Raw genomic sequence first — 22,584 nt, 5'->3', positions numbered from 1 at the left:
CTGGGGCTGTATGCTGGTGGTGGTGGTGAAGAGGTGACATAGGGCACTCAGGCTCTGGGCTGTTGCAAGGCGGGGGTGGGTGCTAACTTGCTCAAGGGGACATGTACAGGGGAGCTCCCATGCACACCCCACATACCCTCAAACCCTTCCTGCAACCCCCACAGCTACACCCTCCCTCCCTAAATATCATATACACGCATATCCCTGCACACCCCAGACACTATACAAGAGTAAGACTGCATTTTGAGCTATTATGCAATCACTTCTATACATACAGCACAAGCACACACACATCATGACAAAAATATTTTTTTTAAATTAAAATATATCATTATGGATGTTTGATTTGTAGTAGATAATTTGTTGTTTTTTTTCCCTAGTCTAAGAAGGCAAACCCTCTTCCCAAAAGAAGTACTTCCAGGAGGAAGGGGAGGGACTTCTGGGCCCAAGATGGTAACCAGGGCGCGGGACACCTATCAAGGGGAAGGGATACGCATGTTGCCAAAACTCGTTAAGGGGCCCTCTGCCCAAAATAATTGCCTGCAAGTGTGAGGCCTAGAAATGTAACCTAGCAAAAAGTGGGGTTAAAAAGGCCCTCCCAAGTTTTAGCCCTTAGTGCAGTGCAGGGGTCAGCAACCTATGACCTGCAGGCTTGATCCTGAAGCAACAGGGGGTTTTGGCAGCAATCACTTTCCCCAGCCACTGTGGGGACAAGTGCTGGCTGCAAACACTGTCCCCAGGCCACAACGGGAAAAGCAGTGGTTTTGGACACTTTCCCTGTTTAGCAACTGGGAAAAGTGGCAGTAGTGGCTGGATCCTAGTGCCTGCCTTCTGAGGGCCAGCCCACTTCTGACTCAATTTGGGTCAGTCTGGCCCTCAGCCTGAAAACACTGCTGACCCTGGTCTAGTGGTTAGGCCACCTGCCTAGAGAATGGGGGACTCAGATTTTAGGATTTGAAGCTGTATCTCCTGCTTCCCAGCAAAGTGCTCTAACCCCTGGGCAATGGGTCAGGCATTGCTTCTCTTCAGCCCTCCTGTTAAATCTGAGCTACTGCACATTTGTTCAGTATTCAGTGAATGGAGAGCTGTCGGGAAGCTTCTGGCCCATTGGGAGCAAGGGTGCAGGCTAAGCCCCTGGTCTCCCTCCCTTCCAAAGCAGCAGCCATCTCAGTGAACCACACACCCTTTCACTTGTTCTTTTACTCCTAGCCCTACATATCTTCATTTCCTGGCTGCACAGGGATCCAGCTTCTAAAGGAGAGATGCAGAATTCACTGGGTAATGCCAGGGTATGGACAGATGTAACTTATCTGCTTCAAAAGGGGATGGAGAGTTGCTACTCCAAAGCATGTACCAGCTGTTGATCTGTAACTTTCACCTTTGCATGCTCTTGTTGTGAAACAAATTAACTAAACTGTAAATTTAACCCAGAATGAAAGAGCCTTAATAGTTGCACTAGTTCTGCTAGAGGAGAATTCTAATATAAAAGCCTAAGTCTGTCTGTCTGTCATGCTTTATTCACACTCTGATTAGCTGACGGAAACAGCCAGAGTGCTCCAAGTGTGGGGGAACACCGCCGTGATTCTGAAGCTGCACCAAGGACCGGGCAGAGCGTGGGGGAGCAGAAGCCAGCAGCGCTGGCCTTGGCTCCCCCACCCCGCTTCCTGCAAGAGGCAGAAGAGCAGCAGCATGGGGCGTTAGGTGGCGGCACTCCATCCCAGCCCCCTCTGCCCCCCTCCACCTCGTCATTCTTGACAGGCAATTGGTTAGTACAGACATAAGTTATTAGATCAGAAGCATGTTTTTATAACTTCATAGGAATCCATTGTAATGAGTACAGTTGTTCAGCACCCTACGGTACTAAGATTTTTGTAAGGTATTTGCCTTAGAATGGCCCAACACTGAATGAAAAATTATCAGAAAAATATCAATAGTCAACCAATAAATACACAACACTTGTAGATCTCAGTGGTACTTATTGACAGTCACCATTGACTGGGTGAGTAGGATTCTGCTAGTCAACATTTTCATCAATATTGGAAGGTAAATATAAAATCAGCACTGATGAAACATAGGGAGGACATACGGATTGACAGTGTGATGAATAATAATGAGGACAGGACAGAGTTACAGAGCAACCTGGATTGCTTGGTAGTATGGGCCTATTCAAACAAAATATATTTTACTACAGGCAAATATAAAGTTAGACATCTTGGAACAAATAATGCAAGCTATATCTACACAATGGGAATTGTATTGGAGAAAGCAGAGCTTCGATATAGATTCAAGGAGTCACAGTTGAGAAGGAACCCACTGTGAGTTCCCAGTATGGTGCTGTGGCAAAAAGAACCAATACAGTCCTTGGATGTATAAAAATAAAAAGCTTGGAGGTGTTTTTTCTTCTGTATAGGGTATTAGGAAGGCCAGTGCTGAAAGACTCTGGGCAGTTCTGGTGTCTATATTTTAGAAAAGATGTTGAAATATTGGAAAGGATATAGGAAAAAACCCCCCACAAAAAAGATTCATGGTTTGGAGCACATACTTTACTGTGACAAGGCTTAAAGACTTAAACTTTTAGTTTTATAGAAAAGAAGACTGCTTGGTGACATAATTGTGTATTGTATAAGCACCTCCATAGGAAGAAAATACCAGGAAGTAAAGGATGCTTAAATCTAGCAGTGGAAGTATGAAGGAAAAAAAAAAAAAGACATGGTTGAAATCTAGAGCCAGACAAATTCTAAATTCCAAATACAAGACACTTTTTTTTTTTTTCTGGGAGAGAAATTAAGCATTGCAGCAAACTGCTAAGGAAGGATTTCCATCTCTTAATACAATAGTTTAAATCAATACTGGATATGTTTCTGGAAAATATGCTTCAGTCAGATACAAATTACTGGGGCCAATGTAGTGGTGTGGATTAGGGAATGCAAATCCTTCAACAGATAGGAAAGGGTTAAAGCAGGGGTGGGCAAAATACAGCCTGTGAGCCAGATCTGGCCCATTAACTAATTGCATCCAACCTGTGGGTGGGCAGCTGCAAAGTCATGGGATCCAGCCTGTGGACAGCAGGTGGCTCTGGCTGCTGCATTGTGCCAGGTGGGTGGTCACGTCTGCAGCTTACACTAGCTCCTGCCCCACACACGGGAAGCAGCACCAGGGGCGCACCGGCATCAGCTGTGGATGCTGTCAGCAAATTGCTGCTGGAGATTGGGAGGACTGCCTGGGACTGCAGCTAATACAGCAACATCACCTGTGGACTTGGGCAGATGCCCTGATCCCTAGCGGGAACCTGCTGGCTGCGTCCACAGTTGATGCTAGCACTGCTTCCAGCATGCAGGTTGGGAGCTGGCGTAAGCTGTGGGGATGTGCTGAAAGTGAAGGACAGTTCAGGTGGGAGGGAGGAGAAGGAGGAGGGAGAGAGAAGCAGCCCTGCTCATCCCCTGAAATAAGCTCCTACCTTAGCTTTTGAGAAGACTATGCATGGGAATAAGGCCACTTTGTACAACGATAGCAGTTAGTCAGCTGAGCAGAAGGTGGAACTCCATTAGAACTTCTGAGTGAATTGCTTAGAGGTATTGAAACTTAACTGCAGGCAGTTGTGGACAGTTTGTTAGTTGATTTGGATTAATTATTGTATTGTTTTCTGGTTAGTTGGAGCCTCCTGACTAGAAGATAGGACAGACACTGAACATTTCCACTACAACTCCTGTAAGTGATTTTTCCTGGGCTGCCAAACTGAACTGCAGATTGCTGAAGGTTCTTTCAAGGAAGAGAGGCTGCTGCTGTCTTCCAGTGTTTTAGGTAGCTTTCCATCTTTAATAGTTCCAGAAGGGGTAGACTCCAGAAGAACTCGGCCAGAGAGCTGAGTTTCTCGCACCTTAGAGGTATGCTGACAACTACCCACATGCTGAGGACTTTAGACCATGTGACTGCAGGGTTTGGTCACATCCCAAGGGAGCACTGTGGGATACAAAACCACTGGCAGGTCCTGGGGGCTGAATTAAATGTAATGACCTGTGTTATAAAGGAGATCAGCCTAAATGAGCTGTTTGTCTCTCTTAGCTTTAAAATTTCTGAATGTATGGACTCTTCTGTTTTATCTTGCCACTGCTGCAACCAGTATTTGTCATGTTCTTATAGGATTCTAGGGAAGTAGAGCTAGAAGAGACCTCATGGGGTCATCTAGTCCAGCCACCTGCTCGAGGCAGGATCATCCCCAACTAAACCATCTGAGGCCAATGTTTGTCCAACCTGCTCTTGGAAATTCTCAGGAATGGAGATTCCACAACCTCTTCAGGTAGCTTGTTCTAAAGCTTAACCAACTTCATAGTCAAAAAGTTCTTCCTATCTCCAACCTAAATTTCCTTTGCTGCAGCTTGAGGCCATTGGTCCTAGTCCTTTCCCCTGTGGCTACAGAGAAAAAGTCCATTTCTGTTCTTTCTATTGTCCTTTAGGTATTTGAAGACTTATCAGTTCCCTCCTTAGTCTTTTCTTCTTCAAACTAAATAACACTAGCTCTTTCAGTGTTTCCTCATAAATTATGCTTCCTAGGCCTCTTATGTTGTTGCTCTCCACTGGATTCTTTAGTCTGTCCACATCCTTGAAGTGTGGGGCCCAAAACAAATTCATTAAGCATACACCGGATCCCATTATACAAATAATTTATTAAGATATTGAACAATACCAGACCCAAGACATTGTTCTAGGGAGCTCTACTTGATACCGCCTCCCAACTAGACATTGAGCCATTGATGACTACTAATTGAACATGATGCTCCAACCAAGTATGTATTCACCCTAGAGTTGTTTCATCTAGTCTGAATTTCCTTTATTTATTATCTAGTCCAGGGGTGCTCAACCTCTGGCACATGGGCCAGATCCAGCCTCCATGGGGCTCTCCATGAGCCTGGAAATTTGACAGTGGGGGAGCAGTGGCACTGCCCCCATGTTGCTAAATCTTCAGACCCAAGAGGAGCCCCAAAACCCATGCACTGGATCAAGCACCTGATCCTAGCAGGAAGGGCCGAGTGGGGGTGTGCTGGGCCCCAGGACCCAATCCTGGTATATGGGGGCAGAAGGGGGCAATCCTGAAATGGGGGGGGGGGGAGGTAGCGGGGGAGGGAGTGATGGATCCCTGGCACCCAATCCTGGTGGGAGATGTGTGGTTCTACCATCCCCAAGACCCATCTTGGCAGGAGTAGATGGGAAGGATAGTGCTAGATCATTGGGACCCAGCCCTGGTGGAACTGGGTGGTGCCGGACCTCCAGGTCTCCATTCCAGCAGCAGGGGGCAGGAAGGGGTGGTGCCAGACCCATGGGACCCAATCCTTGCATGTGGGAGTTGGAAAGGGGTAATATGAGGCCCAAGGGCCAGATCTGGTTTTCAGACAGGCCTTAGAATTGTAGAAAGTTAGGGTTGGAAGATTCCTTAGGACATCACCTAGTCCAGCCCCCTCCTCAAGGCAGGACCATCCCCATCTAGATCATCCCAGTCAAAGCTTTGCCTAGCTAGGTTTTGAAAACCTCCAAGGATGGAGCTTCTACCACCTTTCTGGATAACCTGTTTGAGTGTTTTACTACCCTCCTAGTGAGAAAATTCTTCCTAATATTTAACCTAAACTTTCCTCACTGCAACGTGAGACTGTTGCTCCTTGTTCTGTCATCTGCTACCACTGAAAATAGTCTAGATCCATCCTCTTTTGAGCCCCCCTTCAGGTAGTTGAAGGCTGCTATTAAGTCCCCTCTCAGTCTCCTCTTCTCTAGACTAAATAAGCCCAGTTCCCTCAAGCTTTCCTCATAAGTCATGTCCCCCAGCCCCCTCACCTTTTTGTAGCCCTCCCCTGGACCCTCTCCAATTTGTCCACATCCTTTCTGTAGTGGGGGGCCCCAAACTGAACAAAGTACTCCAGATGTGACCTCACCAGTGCTGAATAGAAGGGAATAATCACTTCCCTTGATCTGGTGGCAGCACATCTACCAGTGCAGCCCAGTATGCTGCTAGCCTTCTTGGCAACAAGGGCACACTGCTGGCTCATATTCAGCTTATTGTCCACTGTAACCCCCAGATCCTTTTCTGCAGAGCTGCTGCCTAGCTAGCCAGCCCCCAGCCTGTACTGGTGCATGGGATTCTTCTGTCCTAAGTGCAGGACTTTGCACTTATCCTTGTTGAACCTCATGAGATTTCTTTTGGCCCAATCCTCCAGTTTAGCTAGGTCACTGAATCCTAGCCTGACCCTCCAGCCTATCTACTACTCTCCACAGTTTGGTGTCATCTGCAAACTTGCTGCGGGTGTGCTCTATGCCATCTTCCAGGTCATTGATGAAGATACTGAACAAAACCAGCCCCAGGACGAACCCCTGGAACAGTCCACTTGATAAACAGCTGTCAACTAGACATCGAACCATTGATTACTACTGTCTGAGCCCGATGTACCAGCCAGTTCTCTATCCACCTTACAGTCCATTCATTCAGCCCATACTTCCTTAGCTTGCATGGGAGACTCTTGTGGGAGACCATATCAAAAGCCTTGCTAAAATCAAGGTACACCACATCCACCAGTCTCTGCATATCCGCAGAGCCAGTCACCTCGTCATAGAAGGCAATCAGTTTGGTCAGGCATGACTTGCCCTTCATGAATCCATTCTGACTGTTCCTAATCACCTTGTCCTCCAAATGCTTATAAATGGATTCCTTGAGGATCTCCTCCATGATTTTTCCAGGGACTGAGGTGAGTGTGACTATTCTGTAGTTCCCTGGATCCTCTTTTTTCCTTTTTCTTAAATATAGGCACTGTGTTTGCCCTTTTCCAATCATCTGGGACCTCTCTTGATTGTCATTAGTTTTCAAAGATGATGGAAAACAGCTCTGCAATCACATCAGCCAACTCCCTCAGCACCCTCGGGTGCAGCTTTTCTAACTAGTCCCTAAGCTGTTTTTTCACTACTGAGGACTGCTCACCTCCTCCACAAACAGTGCTTCCAGGTGCAGTAGTCTGGGAGATAACCTTGCCTATGAAGACTGAGGCAAAAAAGTCATTGAGCACTTCAGCTTCTTCTGCATCCTCTGTCACTAGGTCTCTTCCCCTATTCAGTAAGGGACCCATGCTTTCCCTGACCCTCCTCTTGCTAGCAACATACTTGTAGAAACCCTTTTTGTTACCCTTCAAATCCCTTGCTAGCTGCAACTCCAGTTGCGCTGTGGCCTTCCTGACTTCATCCTTCAGGACCAAGCAATGCTCTTATATTCTTCCCTAGTTATTTGTCCAAGTTTCCACTTCTTAAAAGCTTCCTTTTTGTAATTTAATTTACTGAAGAGTTGCCTGCTAAACCAAGCTGAACTACTGCCATACTTGCTAGTCTTCCTGTGCATCAGGATGGCTTGTTCCTTCAGTCTCAGTAAGGCTTCTTTAAAGCAGTGTGTCTCAACCCGCAGTGGTGGGATGCAAAGGTCGTGTAGGTGGGACTTATCCAAAAAAGTGGCATTCCTGAGAAAGGTAGGGGGCCTGCAGGCTTGAGATTCTTCAGGGAAAAGTGGAAGTTTTGATTATGTCATAACCCATTAGCACAGAGTTTCTTCTCCTTATAAAAATATAAAATCTTACATTTTATATTTTTTTGTGGGTAATGGATCCGTTCATTCATTCTGGCAATGAAACAAATAAGCTGTCACTTTCAGTCTCAGAGGAGAATAATCTCATTGAGTTAGCAAGCGATCCAACATTGAAAGAATTATTCAGGAGTCTGCCTTTGGATACTTTCTGGCTTAAAGTGAAGACAGAATATGAACAATTTAGGGAAAAGCTATTAAGAAACTGCTACCCTTTTCTTCCACATATCTTTGTGAGCAAGCCTTCTCTGTCATGGCAACTATAAAAACAAAGGAAAGAAACCATCTTCAACTCAAAGCAGCTCTTCAAGTCGCTATTTCAACTGTTACCCCAAGAACTGACATGCTTGCCAATGAAACACAACCAAAGGCTTCTCACTAGTGACTAAATTATTATCTCATTTCTGCTAAGAATTTTTTTTTTACAATTATAGCAATAAAACTTATTTTCAATAAAAATTAAAAATTGCAATAATTTTGATGTCCTTAAAAATTTACGTTAGTCATTAATATAATACTAAAATGCACGTAAACATAAAGTACAGCCAGCTCTCCTGGACTCCTCTCCCCCTCAGACTGGCTTCCCAGGGGATCCTGCCCATGAGTTCCCTGAGTGAATCGAAGTCTGCTTTTCTGAAGTCCAGAGTCCTTACTCTGCTGAACTCTCTTCCTTTCCTCAAGATCATGAACTCAATCATCTCGTGGTCTCTGCTGCCCAAGTTGCCATTCACTACTACATTCCCGACCAATTCTTCCCTGTTGTGAGCAGCAGGTCAAGAAGAGCATGGCCCCTAGTTGGCCACTCCAGCACTTGCACCAGGAAGTTGTCCCCAGTACAGGCAGTCCTTGACTTACAACATTTTGAGTTACAACGTTTTGCACTTGCAACATTTATAAATTGACACCCTGTTTCAACTTTATGACATCAGTTTCGATTGTACAACGCTTGATCCAATGCAATGCCACACTAGCGAACAAGTTCGCTACATCACTCATCTCCCTGAAGAACATCTGTCCAAACTTCCTTGGACGCTTTCTTTAAGAAAGCAGGCAAGACTCCTGAGAAGACTCCAGCCAAGAACCCTTTCAAAAAGTCCAACCAAGAGCCTTTCAAAAAGTCCAGCAAAGTCACCTCAAAGAAGTCCTTCCTAATCAATATAATTGCTGTTTACAATATAAATACATTAATGTAGCTATATTACTCATCTATAATTGGTCGAGTACAAAATTTTGGGGTATCTTTGGTGAAAATAGGGTATCAGGCCTTGGTTCAGGAACCAATCCCCCATTTATAACATTGTTTCTTATGAGAAAATTGGTTCCAAGTCACAACGTTTCGACTTAAGTTGTGGTTTTCAGGAGCCAATTGTGTTGTAAGTCCAAGGACTACCTGTACTCTCCAAAAACTTCCTGGATTACCTGTGCGCTACTGTGTTGCCCTCCCAGCAGATGTCAGGGTGATTGAAGTCCCTGATGAGAACCAGGGCCCGGGACTGGAAAACTTCTGCTAGCTGTTTGAAGAAAGCCTCATCCACCACTTCTTTGTGGTCTGGTGGTCTATAGCAGACCCCCACCCTTATTGCGCTCCCTTCTGACCCAAACCCAGAGACACTCAACAGGCCTACCTCCAGTTTCATATTGGAGCTCTGAGCCATCGTATGGCTCTTTTACAAAAAGTGCAACTCCTCCTCCTCTTCGTCCCTGCCTGTCCTTCCTGAACAGTTGTACCCATCCATGACAGTGCTCCAGTCATGCAAGCTCCTACCAAGTCTCTGTTGTTCCAATCACGTTATAGTTCTGTAACTGTGCAAGGACTTCCAGTTCTTCCTGCTCATTTCCCAGGCTCCATGCATTTGTGTACAGGCACCTGAGGTAACTAGTCAGTTGCCCTACTTTCTCATCTGGCTGGTGGAGCCAAAAAGTTGAGCACCCCGCTCTAGACTGTATTTCTTAACTTGTTATCATCTAGTCTGTATTTTATGGTAGATACCTCTCGGGACTGCTCAACCATCTTGACTGAATTCAAGCAGAAAGCTCTGCCCTTCTTCATTCTTTGCCTGTTATTTCAGATGTGACACGGGAAGATTGCCCCCTTGTCCCTTGTTTTGCAGAATATTCAGCATTCAGCTCATGATTTTAGTCCTGCTGGTGTCAAACTCAGCATTAGCCAAGATTGTGAGAGCTCAGTAGCATGGATGGTCATCTTATTGCTTTTTTTAACCGCACTTGCCCAGTAGGGCCTTCTAGGCACTGCCATTAGACAATGCAAAATACAGTAATAATTTCAAGAAACCCAAGTGACTTATTTATTTGAGTAGAGTTGGAATGTTATTGTAGCCATGATGGTCCAGGAAATGTACAAGAGGTTTTTTGTGATATATTTTATTGGACCATCTTTTAGCTGGAAAAGGTGTTGGGTCAGCAAAAGAAATAGACATGGACTGAGGTGAACAATGGAAAATAGCAATGGTTTGCATTTGGTCACTACCATGAAAAGGATCAAACTTCGCCTTTTTGAGGGGAAGGGGAAAGCTGTTCCTTGGGACTTCCCCAAGAAGTGACCTTATTCAGTCTCCTTCTCCTGCGAGGACCCTGTGCAGCCACATTAGTGTGGCTTCACAAAGGGCAAGACTCTGGCTTTGAGACCCTGGCTCTTTTCAGTCTCTGACTTCCCCAGTGATCCCTCACATCTCCAATTCTGGGAGCTCTTTCTTTTTGGTCAGCTCCTGACAAGAAGGGAGTGTTTTTTTTCTTTTAAAGAGGGGTATCAGAGTGCCAATTGTCTGCAATAGCACAGCAAACTCTGCTCCATTCATTTCCTCTGTCCTCATGAGGACTTTACTCTCTTCTCCCTGGAACTGTTCCTTTTCTTGCTGTCCATCCTGGGAACTTCTCTCTCAGAGCCTCCCTTTTCTCAAGATCCGCCAGCTACACTTCAACAAAACACTTACAGAACTATAGTCTTAACTTGGGGACAACCTCACCCAATGCAATGGATCATTATGTCATGGGGAACCTATCAGAGAGCACTCTCCATGGCCTGCTGTCAGGCCTAGACTGCCATCTGGCCCTGAGGTGAATATAGATGACCTACGCTGGGAACTATTCACAGTAACAGATGCTCACACTGAACCCCCACCAAAATTGTTCCGAGCAAGAACTGCAGACTAGAATTTAGCTCACTGAACTTCCTTTGTTACAATCACTTGAGGCATAGAGGATGCCCAGGAAGGGGGAGCAAAGAATGGTGCTCAAATTAGCTCCAAAGACAAAGGAAATGAAGTTGAATGGGTAAATTATATAGAACAAGAGTAGAACTAGCCCAGGGCACAAGGGCTACCACAATTATTCATCATGATGACGGTGGCAGTTGTAGGCCTGAGGGAGTAAGTCCAGGAGTAGCAGCAGTGGGGCAGGCTCACTGCTAATAGACATGTTCAGTGGGGCCACAGGCCCTGGGTTCTGTGGCACGTCATGTCCCCCAACATCCAACGTCCACAGGTGGCCCAGTGGGCTATATAGAGTAGCTCCACAGATTGGATTCAGCATGGGCCATATGTTTGACTCCCCACCCCCCAATGTAAAAAAAGAATACTATTCAAAAACTAGAAGGATGATTATTACCTGTGAAATGCAAAAAAGTTAGCAGCAATAGTAAGTAGATTATCATGAGTCATAAAGCCATTAAGTCTGTGTTCAGGCCATTGTTTTTAGCATTCAGCAGAGGTATAACTGTTCAGTATTTTACCCTGCGCTGTTCTGTGCCACCTATACTGCCACACTCTAAGCTGCAGCTCTGGCTCCAACAGCAGCGGCAAGGTTGCCAACCCAAGATCTTTTTTATTTTAATTTTTTTTTTACTGACAATTTGAAAACTTTTTACTGATGACCAAACTTTTTTACTGGAACATGTTTTTGCTGAAATATATTTTACAAAATATAAATGTAACCCTTTTGCCAGGCCCTGGGCAAGGTCTGGGTTCAAATTTAGGGTTTAACACTAACCATAGTAAAAAAAAAAAAGTTTGGTTGTCAATAAAAACTTTTCAGAGTATAAGTTTAAAAAAAAAAAAAAGCATTGGGTTGGCAATCCTGCTTTTCTGCAGGCAATGTTCTATACCATACTGTCCGTACCCCAAGGGTCCCTTACTCACCATCAGACATTGATGCTCCCAACTGCAGCCTGCACCATGCTGCTCCCCCCAGCCCATTTCCAGCCTTACTCCTGCCAGCCCCACCCTCCCATGCCAGCACAGACCCCCCAGCAGTGTTACAGGCAAGATATGGGATACCACAGCAGCAGTAGTACATGGCTGGGGAAGAGGGACTATAGAGCTCTGAGAGAATGCCACTTGCAGGATGCTGCACTGCTGCTCAGACACCAAGTGGTGTTGCTCTGGCCTGTGTGTTTTAACCACTTGCCTCTGATAAGGGATCTTTAGTCAAGCTCCCAATTCCTTAGTCTTTTACAGATGGCTCAGTAGTTTTGGGTGGCCCTTAGTACAACAGCACTCAGGGGCTATATGTAACAATGGAGGTGAACCTGTAACAATGGTAGGTACAATACATTCATACAGAAAATATGATTTTCAGGTTTTCTCTTCCAGTCCCATTTCCTAAAGTTTCCTTTCTTTCCAATGACTCATCTCTGCTTTCTCATTTTATTGCAGCAGGTGATGAGATTCTGTATGAGCATGAGAATGAGCACCTGCACCAGGACAGTCCTGAGTCAGTGGAACCAAGTGACACATTATCAAGCATATCCCAAGGAAATATATCTCAGATTCCTGAGCAGGGCAAAGCTGATGGTCCTCATTGCAGGTCAGAAAGACTTCCAAGAGCTCTTCCAGGGAAGAGTCAAGGTAAAGAAAGTGCATGCAAGGGAGATTTTAGGCAGCTGCCAGATATTGTCCAGCAGAGAAACTCCACAGTGGAAAGACCAACAATATGCAATGACTGTGGGAAGAGCTTCAGGGTGAGCTCCAACCTCATACAGCACCAGCGAATCCACACAGGGGAGAAGCCCTTTGGCTGTGGTGAGTGCGGGGGGAGCTTCCGGCAGCGCTCGCACCTCATCCAGCATCAGACCAAGCACACAGGGGAGAGGCCTTATGCGTGTGCTGACTGTGGGAAAAGCTTCACTGTGAGCTCGAACCTCATTCGGCACCAGATCATCCACACTGGGGAGAAGCCCTATAAATGCAGTGACTGTGGGAAGAGCTTCATAGGGAACTCACAGCTCATTCAGCACCAGAGGATCCATACTGGAGAGAAGCCCTATGAATGCTGCGACTGTGGGAAGAGCTTCAGTGTGAGCTCTGCTTTGACACGACACCAGAGGATCCACACAGGGGAGAAACCTTATGAATGTTTAGACTGCGGGAAGAGCTTTAGTCAGAGCTCTGACCTCATGAAGCACCAGAGAGTCCACACAGGCGAGAAGCCCTATGAATGTGCCCAGTGTGGGAAGAGATTCTGTGTGAGCTCCCATCTCATCCAGCACCAGAGGATCCACACCGGGGAGAAGCCGTATGAGTGCTCAGACTGTGGGAAGAGTTTCAGTCAGAGCTCGGACCTCATGAAGCACCAAAGAGTCCACACAGGCGAGAAACCCTATGAGTGCACCCAGTGTGGGAGGAGCTTCAGCTGGAGCTCAGCCCTGATTAAGCATCGAAGGATCCACACAGGAGAGCGCCCCTATGCCTGTGGTGCCTGTGGGAAGAGCTTCAGTCAGAGCTCACACCTTGTTCAGCATCAGAGGATCCATATCGGAGGGAAACACTAAGAATGGGCTGAACACAGGGAAATGTTTTCCTTGCAGAGGAGCCTTGTAGCTAGAAGCTGGCCATGTTTCTCCCCAGGTAGCTGTGGGAACTGCCTTGATTGTAAAGAATAAAAAGAGCTCTAGGAAAAATATAACACATTGAATAGCATGAACAAAAACGGTAGTGTAGAAAAAGGAGTCATATAAAGGCCAGGTATATAAGGAGCCTGTGCCTGGAGCCAACAGCAGTACCAGGAGGTGCTTGAGGCCTGGGTCATTTGGGGAGGGGGAGGAGAAAGCATTTTGTGTAAGCAGCGTGGTGAATCATTTGGAGTAGATTCAGATAATTTGCAAAGAAACTTTCACAGTCTAATGGGGTTTTTATTGGGATTGCAGGGGGTAGAATGAGAAGATCTGCTAATGATCAGAGGTTAGGGTGGAGAGCCTAGTGTTAGCTTGTCTCTGTGATCTCAGGTGACTTGCTTCACCTGACAGTGCCTCAGGGTGACTGTAGACATGCAAGATGCCTGCTCCGACACACTAATTGCAGCGTATCGAAGTAGACTCTATTAATCGAGTCTGCTGGAGTGTGCTGATTAACACGCACCAGCAGCCTCAGCATCTCATGTTTTCAGTGTCCCCACGCTTCAAAATGGCGGCAGGGGCTCTTTAGCTAAAGCTTGTCGAATGAGCTTTAGTTAAAGTGCCCCTTGACATTCAGGATGCTGAATGCATGAGACACTACAGGCACTTTAAATAGAGCAGCTGCTGAGAGCCACTCTAAAGCGCCCTCCACCACCACCCCCAGAACATGTGTAGACACCCTCAGTTTTCCTGTTTGTAAAGCAAAGATGGTCATAAATATCCACTTTATAAAAAAATTAGACTATTTCATTTCACTGTAACTGAAGCCTAGAAATATCAATAAAAATTGGGGCCACATTAAGTTAGGTGTTGCACAAAGAGGTCTCTGCCCAGGATTCGTAGTCTAAGGAACCAGGAATGGATCCAGGTTCTTTGTGTAGGATTCTTTGTTATGTATAAAATGAGTCTCACTTTGCAATGAACAAGTGATTTTCTTGGAATGATGGAATTAGGAGAGTTAATTTTCCTTTTTCTGTAGACCCATGGACCCTCTCTCTGGATATTTAGATTTCAAGGAGCATTGGCGCTTAATTCTAGTTTAAAAATCATTGACTTTATTATCTTTAAACTTCTCAAAAAATGTATCCAAGGCAATGATACAATGTGTGCGCGTGCTCTAGGTTACAGTTTACAACAGTCCAGGAATATGAATACACGTCTTTATGGAGTAACCCCCACAAGCGCTGGGCTTTTCTATGCTGAGCTGATAGAAGTTTATAGAGAGAAATGGGGAAAAGAGTAAGTTGCTGTTAACTGAAAGATCTCTCTAAAACAGGCAGCTTGTGGGCTACATGCAGCCCATGGGTAATTAAATCAGTGACACTCAGCCAGGGTGCTGCAGTACCCTAGGGTGTCTGTAGATCCTTTCAGGGGTGCCATGCGGTTGTTAGCACTGCTATGTGTGACAGTTTGATTCACAAGATAAACCCAAAGAATTCCTGGTGTTAAATACATTCTGACTGATTGTACTCTTTCTGAGTTATTTGCAACAAAAGAATTGTTCTAGTATTTTTCTGTAGTCAAGAAATGAATGAAAACTAAGAGCTGGCAATTTCTGAGGGGTGCCTTGAGTCTAAAGTGAGGTGCCTCTTTTAGACTCAAGGTTCAGAACCACTGGGTTAGATGATAGCCTGCAGAGCCTGGAAATTCTGCAGTGAGCAAGTGGTAGCAGTGTTGAACCCAGCAGCTGTCAGAGCCTCTGTGTTAGCAGGGACAGCAGTGGAGGAGGAGCGGGGTTCTTAGCACTGCCACTGCTCACCCTGTCGCAAAATGGCTGGGCTGAGGGTAGGGGGTGCCTTTTGGGGGCAGAGCAAGCAATGGAGATGCAGCCAGTTTGTTGAGGTTAATGCTGCTCCATCCTGCCCAGCTGCTAGAGTTGAGTTTTGTGACCCACACGAAGGCTTGGGGGCTTCTAATCCAGCCTACCAACCCAAATGAATTGGACAACCCTACTCTAAAACATCTTACATTTTTTGAGTGGAAAACTTATTCTTTGATTTGTAAATGTTAAGATTGCAAGACATGGACATTGTATTTTCCTCATTTAGTGTCGAATTTTAATTGTGTCAGTGACTATAGTAATTCTTGCCTTTTCCCAGTCTTCAAAGTCTGCTTTTACTAACCTAGGACAAAAACCTCATTTTCTTATATTTATAATAGAGAAATTTAAAGTAACTTTACTTTCTTTGCCCTTTCAAGCGAGGCATGAACTTCAGCTGCTCCCCTAACCCTGAAAGTTATGTTGACAGCAGTGTTATCAGCATGATCCTTTGAAACAAATGCGTTAAAAAACAGGAGCCAGGCTAAAGAGCCTTTTTCCCCCAGTTTGAGGAGTTGAGCATAAATTTAGTACTCATTTGTCATAAGAAACTTTCAAATAAATCTTTGAAAAATACGAATGATATGGACAAAGAACTGCAACTATGGAAGATGGACTGAACAGCACAAATTATTCAGTGGCTACCTAGTGTTTCTCTTTGTACACACTTATTGACAAGCTTGATAATATTTTCAGTTAATAAGCAACTGATGATCCTTCTGGATCTCAGTGTGTGTGTGACAGGTCACCAAGACCTTCAACACATATATTTAGGTTGGACTACAGGAGTGGTGGCTCCCCAGACCTTCCATCTCCCTTTTAGGGCATTGAGACAGAATCCATGACTGCAGTAATATGCATGTCTGGGATTCAAACTCACAAGTCCCACATGGTAGACAAAGATTCTACCACTGAACCACAGCAGCAGGATTGCAGCTAGTAACCAAGTGAAGATTTTGTGTTCATTCCCATGATTCGCAACTTGAGTGTCATGTGATCTTTCTAAGGGTGATGTGGGGTGCCATGCAACATTAGCACTGTTAAGTGTGCATACACCTCCACCTTCCCAAGATAAACCCAGAGATTTCAAACAGAAATCCACAGGAACATCCTGACCTTCCTGAAAAATATGTTTCTGGTCATACTGATTTTCATGCACTGTAAGAAATGAGTTCATTGTAGGGGGGAAGCGGGGGGCATGTGCTCCCCCTGAGACTGGCGACCGCAGGTGGTCGCCACTCGCCACCCCTGCTGACATCAGGAGGCAGCAGTCGTTCATGGAATTAGTGTTTGAAATGGTGTGCCACTAAATTCAAAAGGAAAGTGCCTTGGGCCTAGAAAGGTTGAGAACCACTAGCTTATTCTATACAAATCCCTTGTTCACCATTTGAAGAAAACACCCCTCTGTGACTGGTCACCAGATCAGGTGACATTTACTTGCTCAGGGCTAGGAGAAAGCCTCCCTCGCTGTGATTTGTTATCCCAGCCACATGACAGTTCTTGTTGCAAGAAAATGTCTCTCTGTGATTGGTTAACACTGTCACATGACCAGGGCTACTGCAGCTGCTGCTGTCTGCTTTTTTCCCCAGAAGCCAGGGCTGGACAGCTGTTAGTTCCCCTCCTCTCCTCTGTCTCCCTTCTCTTCTCCTCTGCTAGGGATCTGCCAGGGAGGTACCTTATTTAAAGATCCTATTGTTACCAGCCAAGCTGGGGATTGTCTCAGACTCTAACTAGCAACCTAGGGAAGCCCTGGACTCTGCACATGCTAACTCCTGAGCCGGAGACTCCAGGTAATTGAGAGAACTCGGGAAACATAACTATGAAAAGACCACAACCTCCCATGTTTCTGCTCCTTGTTTGTCTGCAAGTCCCAGATCTGCTGGCTGTACTGACACACACAGGAGCTGATGCAGCTGTGGGAGAGCTGATGCCCCCGGAAGTGGAACAATAACCAAGTCTACCAGTTAGAGGAGATGGGGGAGGGACAGTGAGGGAGAGACAGGCTAAAAGAGACAAGCTTCTAGATATGTGCTATGCAGACCTGCAGCAGCATCACTGCTGGGTAGATTAGTCTAAGGGAGATGAAGGAAGTGCCCTGTATCTTCCTAGTTAGTGTGTGGTGAAGTGATGCTCTCAAGGAGGTTGGCAGGAACCTGTCCTCCAAACTGTAGCTTCTGTTAATTCTTCTCTTTTATAGTGATTTGCTCAGACCCTGGAGTGGAGTGAGGATTCTAGAGACATCCTGATGCATTTAGTTTTCATGGAAGGTGTTAGGTCTAAGTAAAGTGTAGTTTCCAAGCTCATTAGGATTTCTGTACCAAAAGAAAGAGCCACTGGTTTTAAAATGGGCTGCAACTCCTTGTGAATCTTCCCCAGTTAAGCTGCTTTGAGTAGATGTGATATCTTTTATTAGACCAACTGCGTAGCTGGAAAAAAGTTCTTGGCAAGCTTTCGGGCACAGTCACCCTTCTTCAGGTATACATGGCTACAACCAAAAACCCAGTTAAGCTTAGCATCCTGACAAGCTTCAGAACAACATCCATATATCACCCCAGATCACAAATCTCCCTCGATCAGGCAAATTAAATGAATGCAGAGGGCCTGATGCAGAGAACTACTGAAAAGGATAAGGAAGCAGTAAATTCAGGGAGGAAAGAGGGGAAAAAAATAGAACAGTGTGGCCATCCCTCTTGCAATATTTGGTAATTTCCTTATAGTTTCAGCTTCCGAGGCCCTGTGATTATAGAAGAAGCTTGTATGATTATATAGAAGCTTGTATGAACAATAGCAGTGTTCTAGCTCTTACAGTTTGTGGCAAAAAGATTAAAAACATAACTCCTAAAAGCTGAAAACCGAGAGATTGGAGATTTAAGTTTTAAATTATGATTTTTCATCAAATCATAATATTCAAGCACTTCGGTTAGCAATTCTTTAATGAAGCATAGGCAACTGTGCAAGACAGTTGAGTGGGAGCAGACTATTAGCCCTGAACAGTCCTGTTTCAGCTACAGCTCTTGCTCCAACAGGTCTGTGCTCTAGTCAGGGGTTTCCATAGCCCTAAAGAAATTGTATAGGAAAGACTATCCCCTCCTTTGGGAAGGAAATTCAGAACCTGCTCACAGGTGTTAATCTTCCTCCATCCAGAGTTTCTGGTGTGGAGAGAAGTGTAACATAAAATTGTACTCACTTGCACACATGGGATCATCGTTTTCTTCACTATTTTTGCTCTCTGATGAGCCATGATCACTTTGCTGGGTAGAAATAGTACAAGGAGCTGCTTATTGTATTCTTCTGAAGTCTCAGTTTTCAACTGACTTTCTCAAGAGCTATTTCCCTTTCATGACCTCTCCTGTAGAGACAGTCGTTGCATGTTAAAAATTTGGAGAGTTCTTTGTAGTGAGCATTCAGTCAAGATGTGACAACCCTGATCTTGTCCATTTCTGTCCTAAGCAGGATTTCCCATTACTAAACCAGACATGATCTCTCGCATGGAACAAAAGGAAGAGCCATGGGTTCTCCGTGTCCAGGGCTATGAGGAAAAAGAGATTCTGAATGGCATGAGAACAGGTGAGGAATGAATGAAATGTGGAATTCCTGCAGCCTCATTGTGAGCTGCCACCATTTTGTCTTGTTTGGATGTAAACACTATTATAATTAGCATGTCCTCTTCAAGTTTTTGCAAATGTGTATCCCACTCAAGGTATGTGTGTACACAGCTCATGGAAATGGGTTCAGAATCTTTAACCAGCATTGGTCTGTGGGATCATATCTGCATCCTGCATGTTCTTTTCCTCTGCACCTAATGGCGTAAGAGGTGGAGTGGTCACAACTATCGTTCTTGTCACAAAAAAAATTGGGCTTCTCCCCTGCAGTATTTTGCGTCTCTTAACTCTGTATAGTTTGTCAAAAATTTTCTTTTACCCAAAACGTATCCATTATGTTCTTAATATGAGAAAAGGCTTTTTTTTTTCATATTTTTTCCAGGGCGTTGATCCATCTTGAAAGGTGGATCAAAATCCATAGGCTTTAAGCCTTGTTGATCTTGTTGTGAACTCACCAGTGGCCAGAGTTGTTGCTTGCACAATAGCTATGTACCTGATGGATGTTCATTCTGCCAGACTTCACCAGGAACTAATTTGTTGAGGAATACTTGTCTGAAGCTGTTTCTCTTGAAAAAGCCAGGAGGGCCACATTCTACCCAGAAGAGTATACATCTGGCTCTAAAAACAGGCTTGTACCCCTGAAATCACATCAAGCTGGGGGGGGGGTTATGAATCAGACTCAACCCTGACCAGCAGTATTGACAAGATATCTGACTTGACCTTTCTTGATTGACAATCCGAAGCCTGTTAAACCAAGCCCAGCACCACTGGGGGTTCTTGGTCAAAATCTGATAGTGCTTCTTCCGCACCATAGCATAGCTAGTGAGTTTCAAGTACCAGTAAAGACTCTTGGCACAGACCTACGCCCCTAAAGTGAAAAATCTAAGAGGCCTCAGAAGAACCAAACACCTGAATTCTCCTAGTAGCCACATGCTAAGCATTCTCAGGCAGCAGAAGCTAACGAAGTAGGGCTGTCTACCTGGTACCTGTTCTCATCTCCAAGGTCACTAGTGAATAGCATCACCACTGATATTTAAACAGTACCAATACTAGTGCAAATCCTCTAAAAATAAGCACTCCGTTTTGTCTGCTTTGCCCAATCAGCCATATTTTTAACAGTAACCCTTGAGCATAATTTCATAGTAGGTAGGGTCGGAAGGGACCTGAGCAGATCATCAAGTCTGACCCCTTGCCATGGCAGGAAAGAGTACTGTGGTCAAACGACCCCAGCGAGGTGTTCATCTAGCCTCTTCATCTACCCCCAGGGTAGGAGCCAGCACCACTTCTCTTGGAAGTTGGTTCCAGATCCTAGCCGCCCTGACAGTGAAGTAGCACCTCCTGATGTCTAGTCTAAATCTACCCTCTGCCAGCTTGTGACCGCTATTTGTCCCTCCTGGGAGTGCTCAGGGGAACAGGGACTCCCCCAATGCCTGCTGGTCCCCTCTGACTAGTTCGTAAACGGCCACTAGATCCCCCCTCAGCCTTCTCTTGTGGAGGCTGAGCAGGTTCAGGTCCCTTAGCCTCTCCTCATAGGGCCTTCCCTGCTGCCCCCTGATCATGCGAGTGGCCCTCCTCTGAACCCTCTCCATGTTGTCCACATCCCTCCTGAAGTGCGGTGCCCAGAACTGGACGCAGTACTCCAACTGCAGCCTGACCAATGTCGCATAGAGGGAGAGGATCACCTCCTTGGACCTGCTTGAGATGCAGGTCCAAGGAAAAAGAGCATATTAGGGCTCTTTTTCCAAAACTTCCAGGAATGACTGTTCCTTCAATTCATCTTTCTGTCTCTCTTGCATTCCTTGAAGGATTCCAAATATTAATACCACATTATCAGGACAGAATCTTTTTAAGTCTGAAAGGTAGGGTTGATGAGAAGTTCTTATTGTAGCTAGCAACAACCCTCCGGCAACATTCCCAGCAAGAAATCTTTATTCCTAAAAATAAAGCACTTTTGCACTCAGTCATTCTGCTCCAAAATCCAGACAGGAAGTCTAATTAAGATCCTCTTTTGGTAGCGTTGGAGTAATATTGGGGAATGGGGTAATGCAGGCACTAAGGCACATGGCTGATAGTGTAGTGTTCAGATTCCAAAGAAATCCATGAATACTCCTAAATACCTTGTTCAAAGGCCATAGGGAAAGGAAGGAGTTGCATATAGTTCAGGAAAATATTCAAGCAGCAGTGATATCTTTTCTTTGGAACAACTGCGTGGTTGGGAGAGATTTCAGACAAGTTGCTGGGCATAGAGTACCCTTCCTCAGGTTAGTTCTTTGTGCCCAAAAGCTTGTCCAGAATCTCTCTCAACCATACAGTTGGCCCAGTAAAAGATATCACCCTCCCCTCTGAAATAAAAATCCTCTTGCTGCTACACAGAAAGGTGCAACTAATTTCCATCCCCTTTGGATGTCACCTTTCCCTGTTCTGCCAGCCTTGAACTGGAAGAACTACAGACAAATACATAATTAAAGCCATCTCCTATGAGTGCCCCATACCGTTCTTGTCTGTGTCCCTCCCCTTTCCTTTTCCTTCTTCAAGGATCCTTTTAATATAAAGTGAATAAGGGAAATGTCATCCCTATTACACAGAGCAGCCAAAAAGGATTTGCCTCATATTTTCAGGGAAAGAGGTTTCTAGTCTCAGTGTTCCTGATCTCAAATCAAAAAGGGAAGATTGCACATATACATGCACAACATCACATGGTATCACTAGGCTCCATCACCCCCTTTTTTAAATAAGTTTTTTATAAGTTTAACATTGGGTTGTAATGCTCGTCCTCCATCCTAGAGGAAATACCCATGACTCAGCGTGGCACAGTCATAAGTACAAGGTTCTGTCAGTGGGTCTCTGTTTTCTTGGATTTTCACAATATGCCTGTGGTGAGAGTTGCACACAAGGATTCAGGGTATGCACATGCACATGTACCTATATCTAAACAACTGACTCATCAAAGGAAGTTGCCATATCATACAGCTTCAGTCCTTAATCACCCCTCATAGTCAGCATAGTAATCCACAGGAGCCCTCAGGACTGAAAATCAGCAGAAGCTTATCATCTGGAAACTAGTTCATCAAGGCAGTGATCTCCAATCTCAGAGAAATTCCATCAACTAAACTAGCCTGCTTCATACTACTAGATCACATGTCATCCTGAAGCTATGTGTTATTTGTAGCCAGATTTCACCTACATCTTATACAAAATCATAAGAAGCACAGCAAGACACTGGCTTGGCTAAACAATAATCTCTTCAGTGGTTTGAGATGTATTACTAAGGATGAGAATAAGACTATAGTACAAGCATGTAAGGGAAAAATCAGGAGGTCAAGCCAGAAACTGAGATACAGCTAGCAAGGGCATAAAAGGAAATAAAAATAAATAAACCCTCTCATAAGGTCATAGAAAATTAGGGTTGGAAGGGATCTCAAGAGGTCATCTAGTCCAACCCCCTGCTCAAAACAGGCCTAACCCCAACTATATCATCCCAGCCAAGGCTTTGTAGAGCCAGGTCTTAAAAACCTCTAAGGATGGAGATTCCACAATCCCTCTGGGTAACCTGTCCCAGTGTTTTACTACCCTCCTAGTGAGAGTTTTTCTTACCTAAACTTCCCTTGCTGCAACATGAGACCATTGCTCCTTGTTCTGTCATCTGCTA

At 45.1% G+C, this 22,584-nt stretch overlaps 1 protein-coding gene across 1 annotated transcript in view; it reads left to right on the top strand.

Annotated features, from left to right (window-relative positions):
* Nucleotides 1–22,584, top strand: part of LOC109283718 (zinc finger protein 345-like) — a 41,902-nt gene that overhangs the window by 8,751 nt on the left and 10,567 nt on the right. The window contains exon 3 of the mRNA XM_059716727.1: nucleotides 12,277–13,383. Within this exon, the coding sequence (XP_059572710.1) occupies nucleotides 12,277–13,383 (1,107 nt within the window). The remainder of the gene's footprint in view (nucleotides 1–12,276; nucleotides 13,384–22,584) is intronic.

The sequence above is a fragment of the Alligator mississippiensis genome, chromosome 13, assembly GCF_030867095.1.
Source record: "Alligator mississippiensis isolate rAllMis1 chromosome 13, rAllMis1, whole genome shotgun sequence".
NCBI lineage: Eukaryota > Metazoa > Chordata > Crocodylia > Alligatoridae > Alligator > Alligator mississippiensis.
The sequence above is the reverse complement of the archived record's forward strand: the minus strand, read 5'-3'. Positions and strand labels throughout refer to the sequence as shown.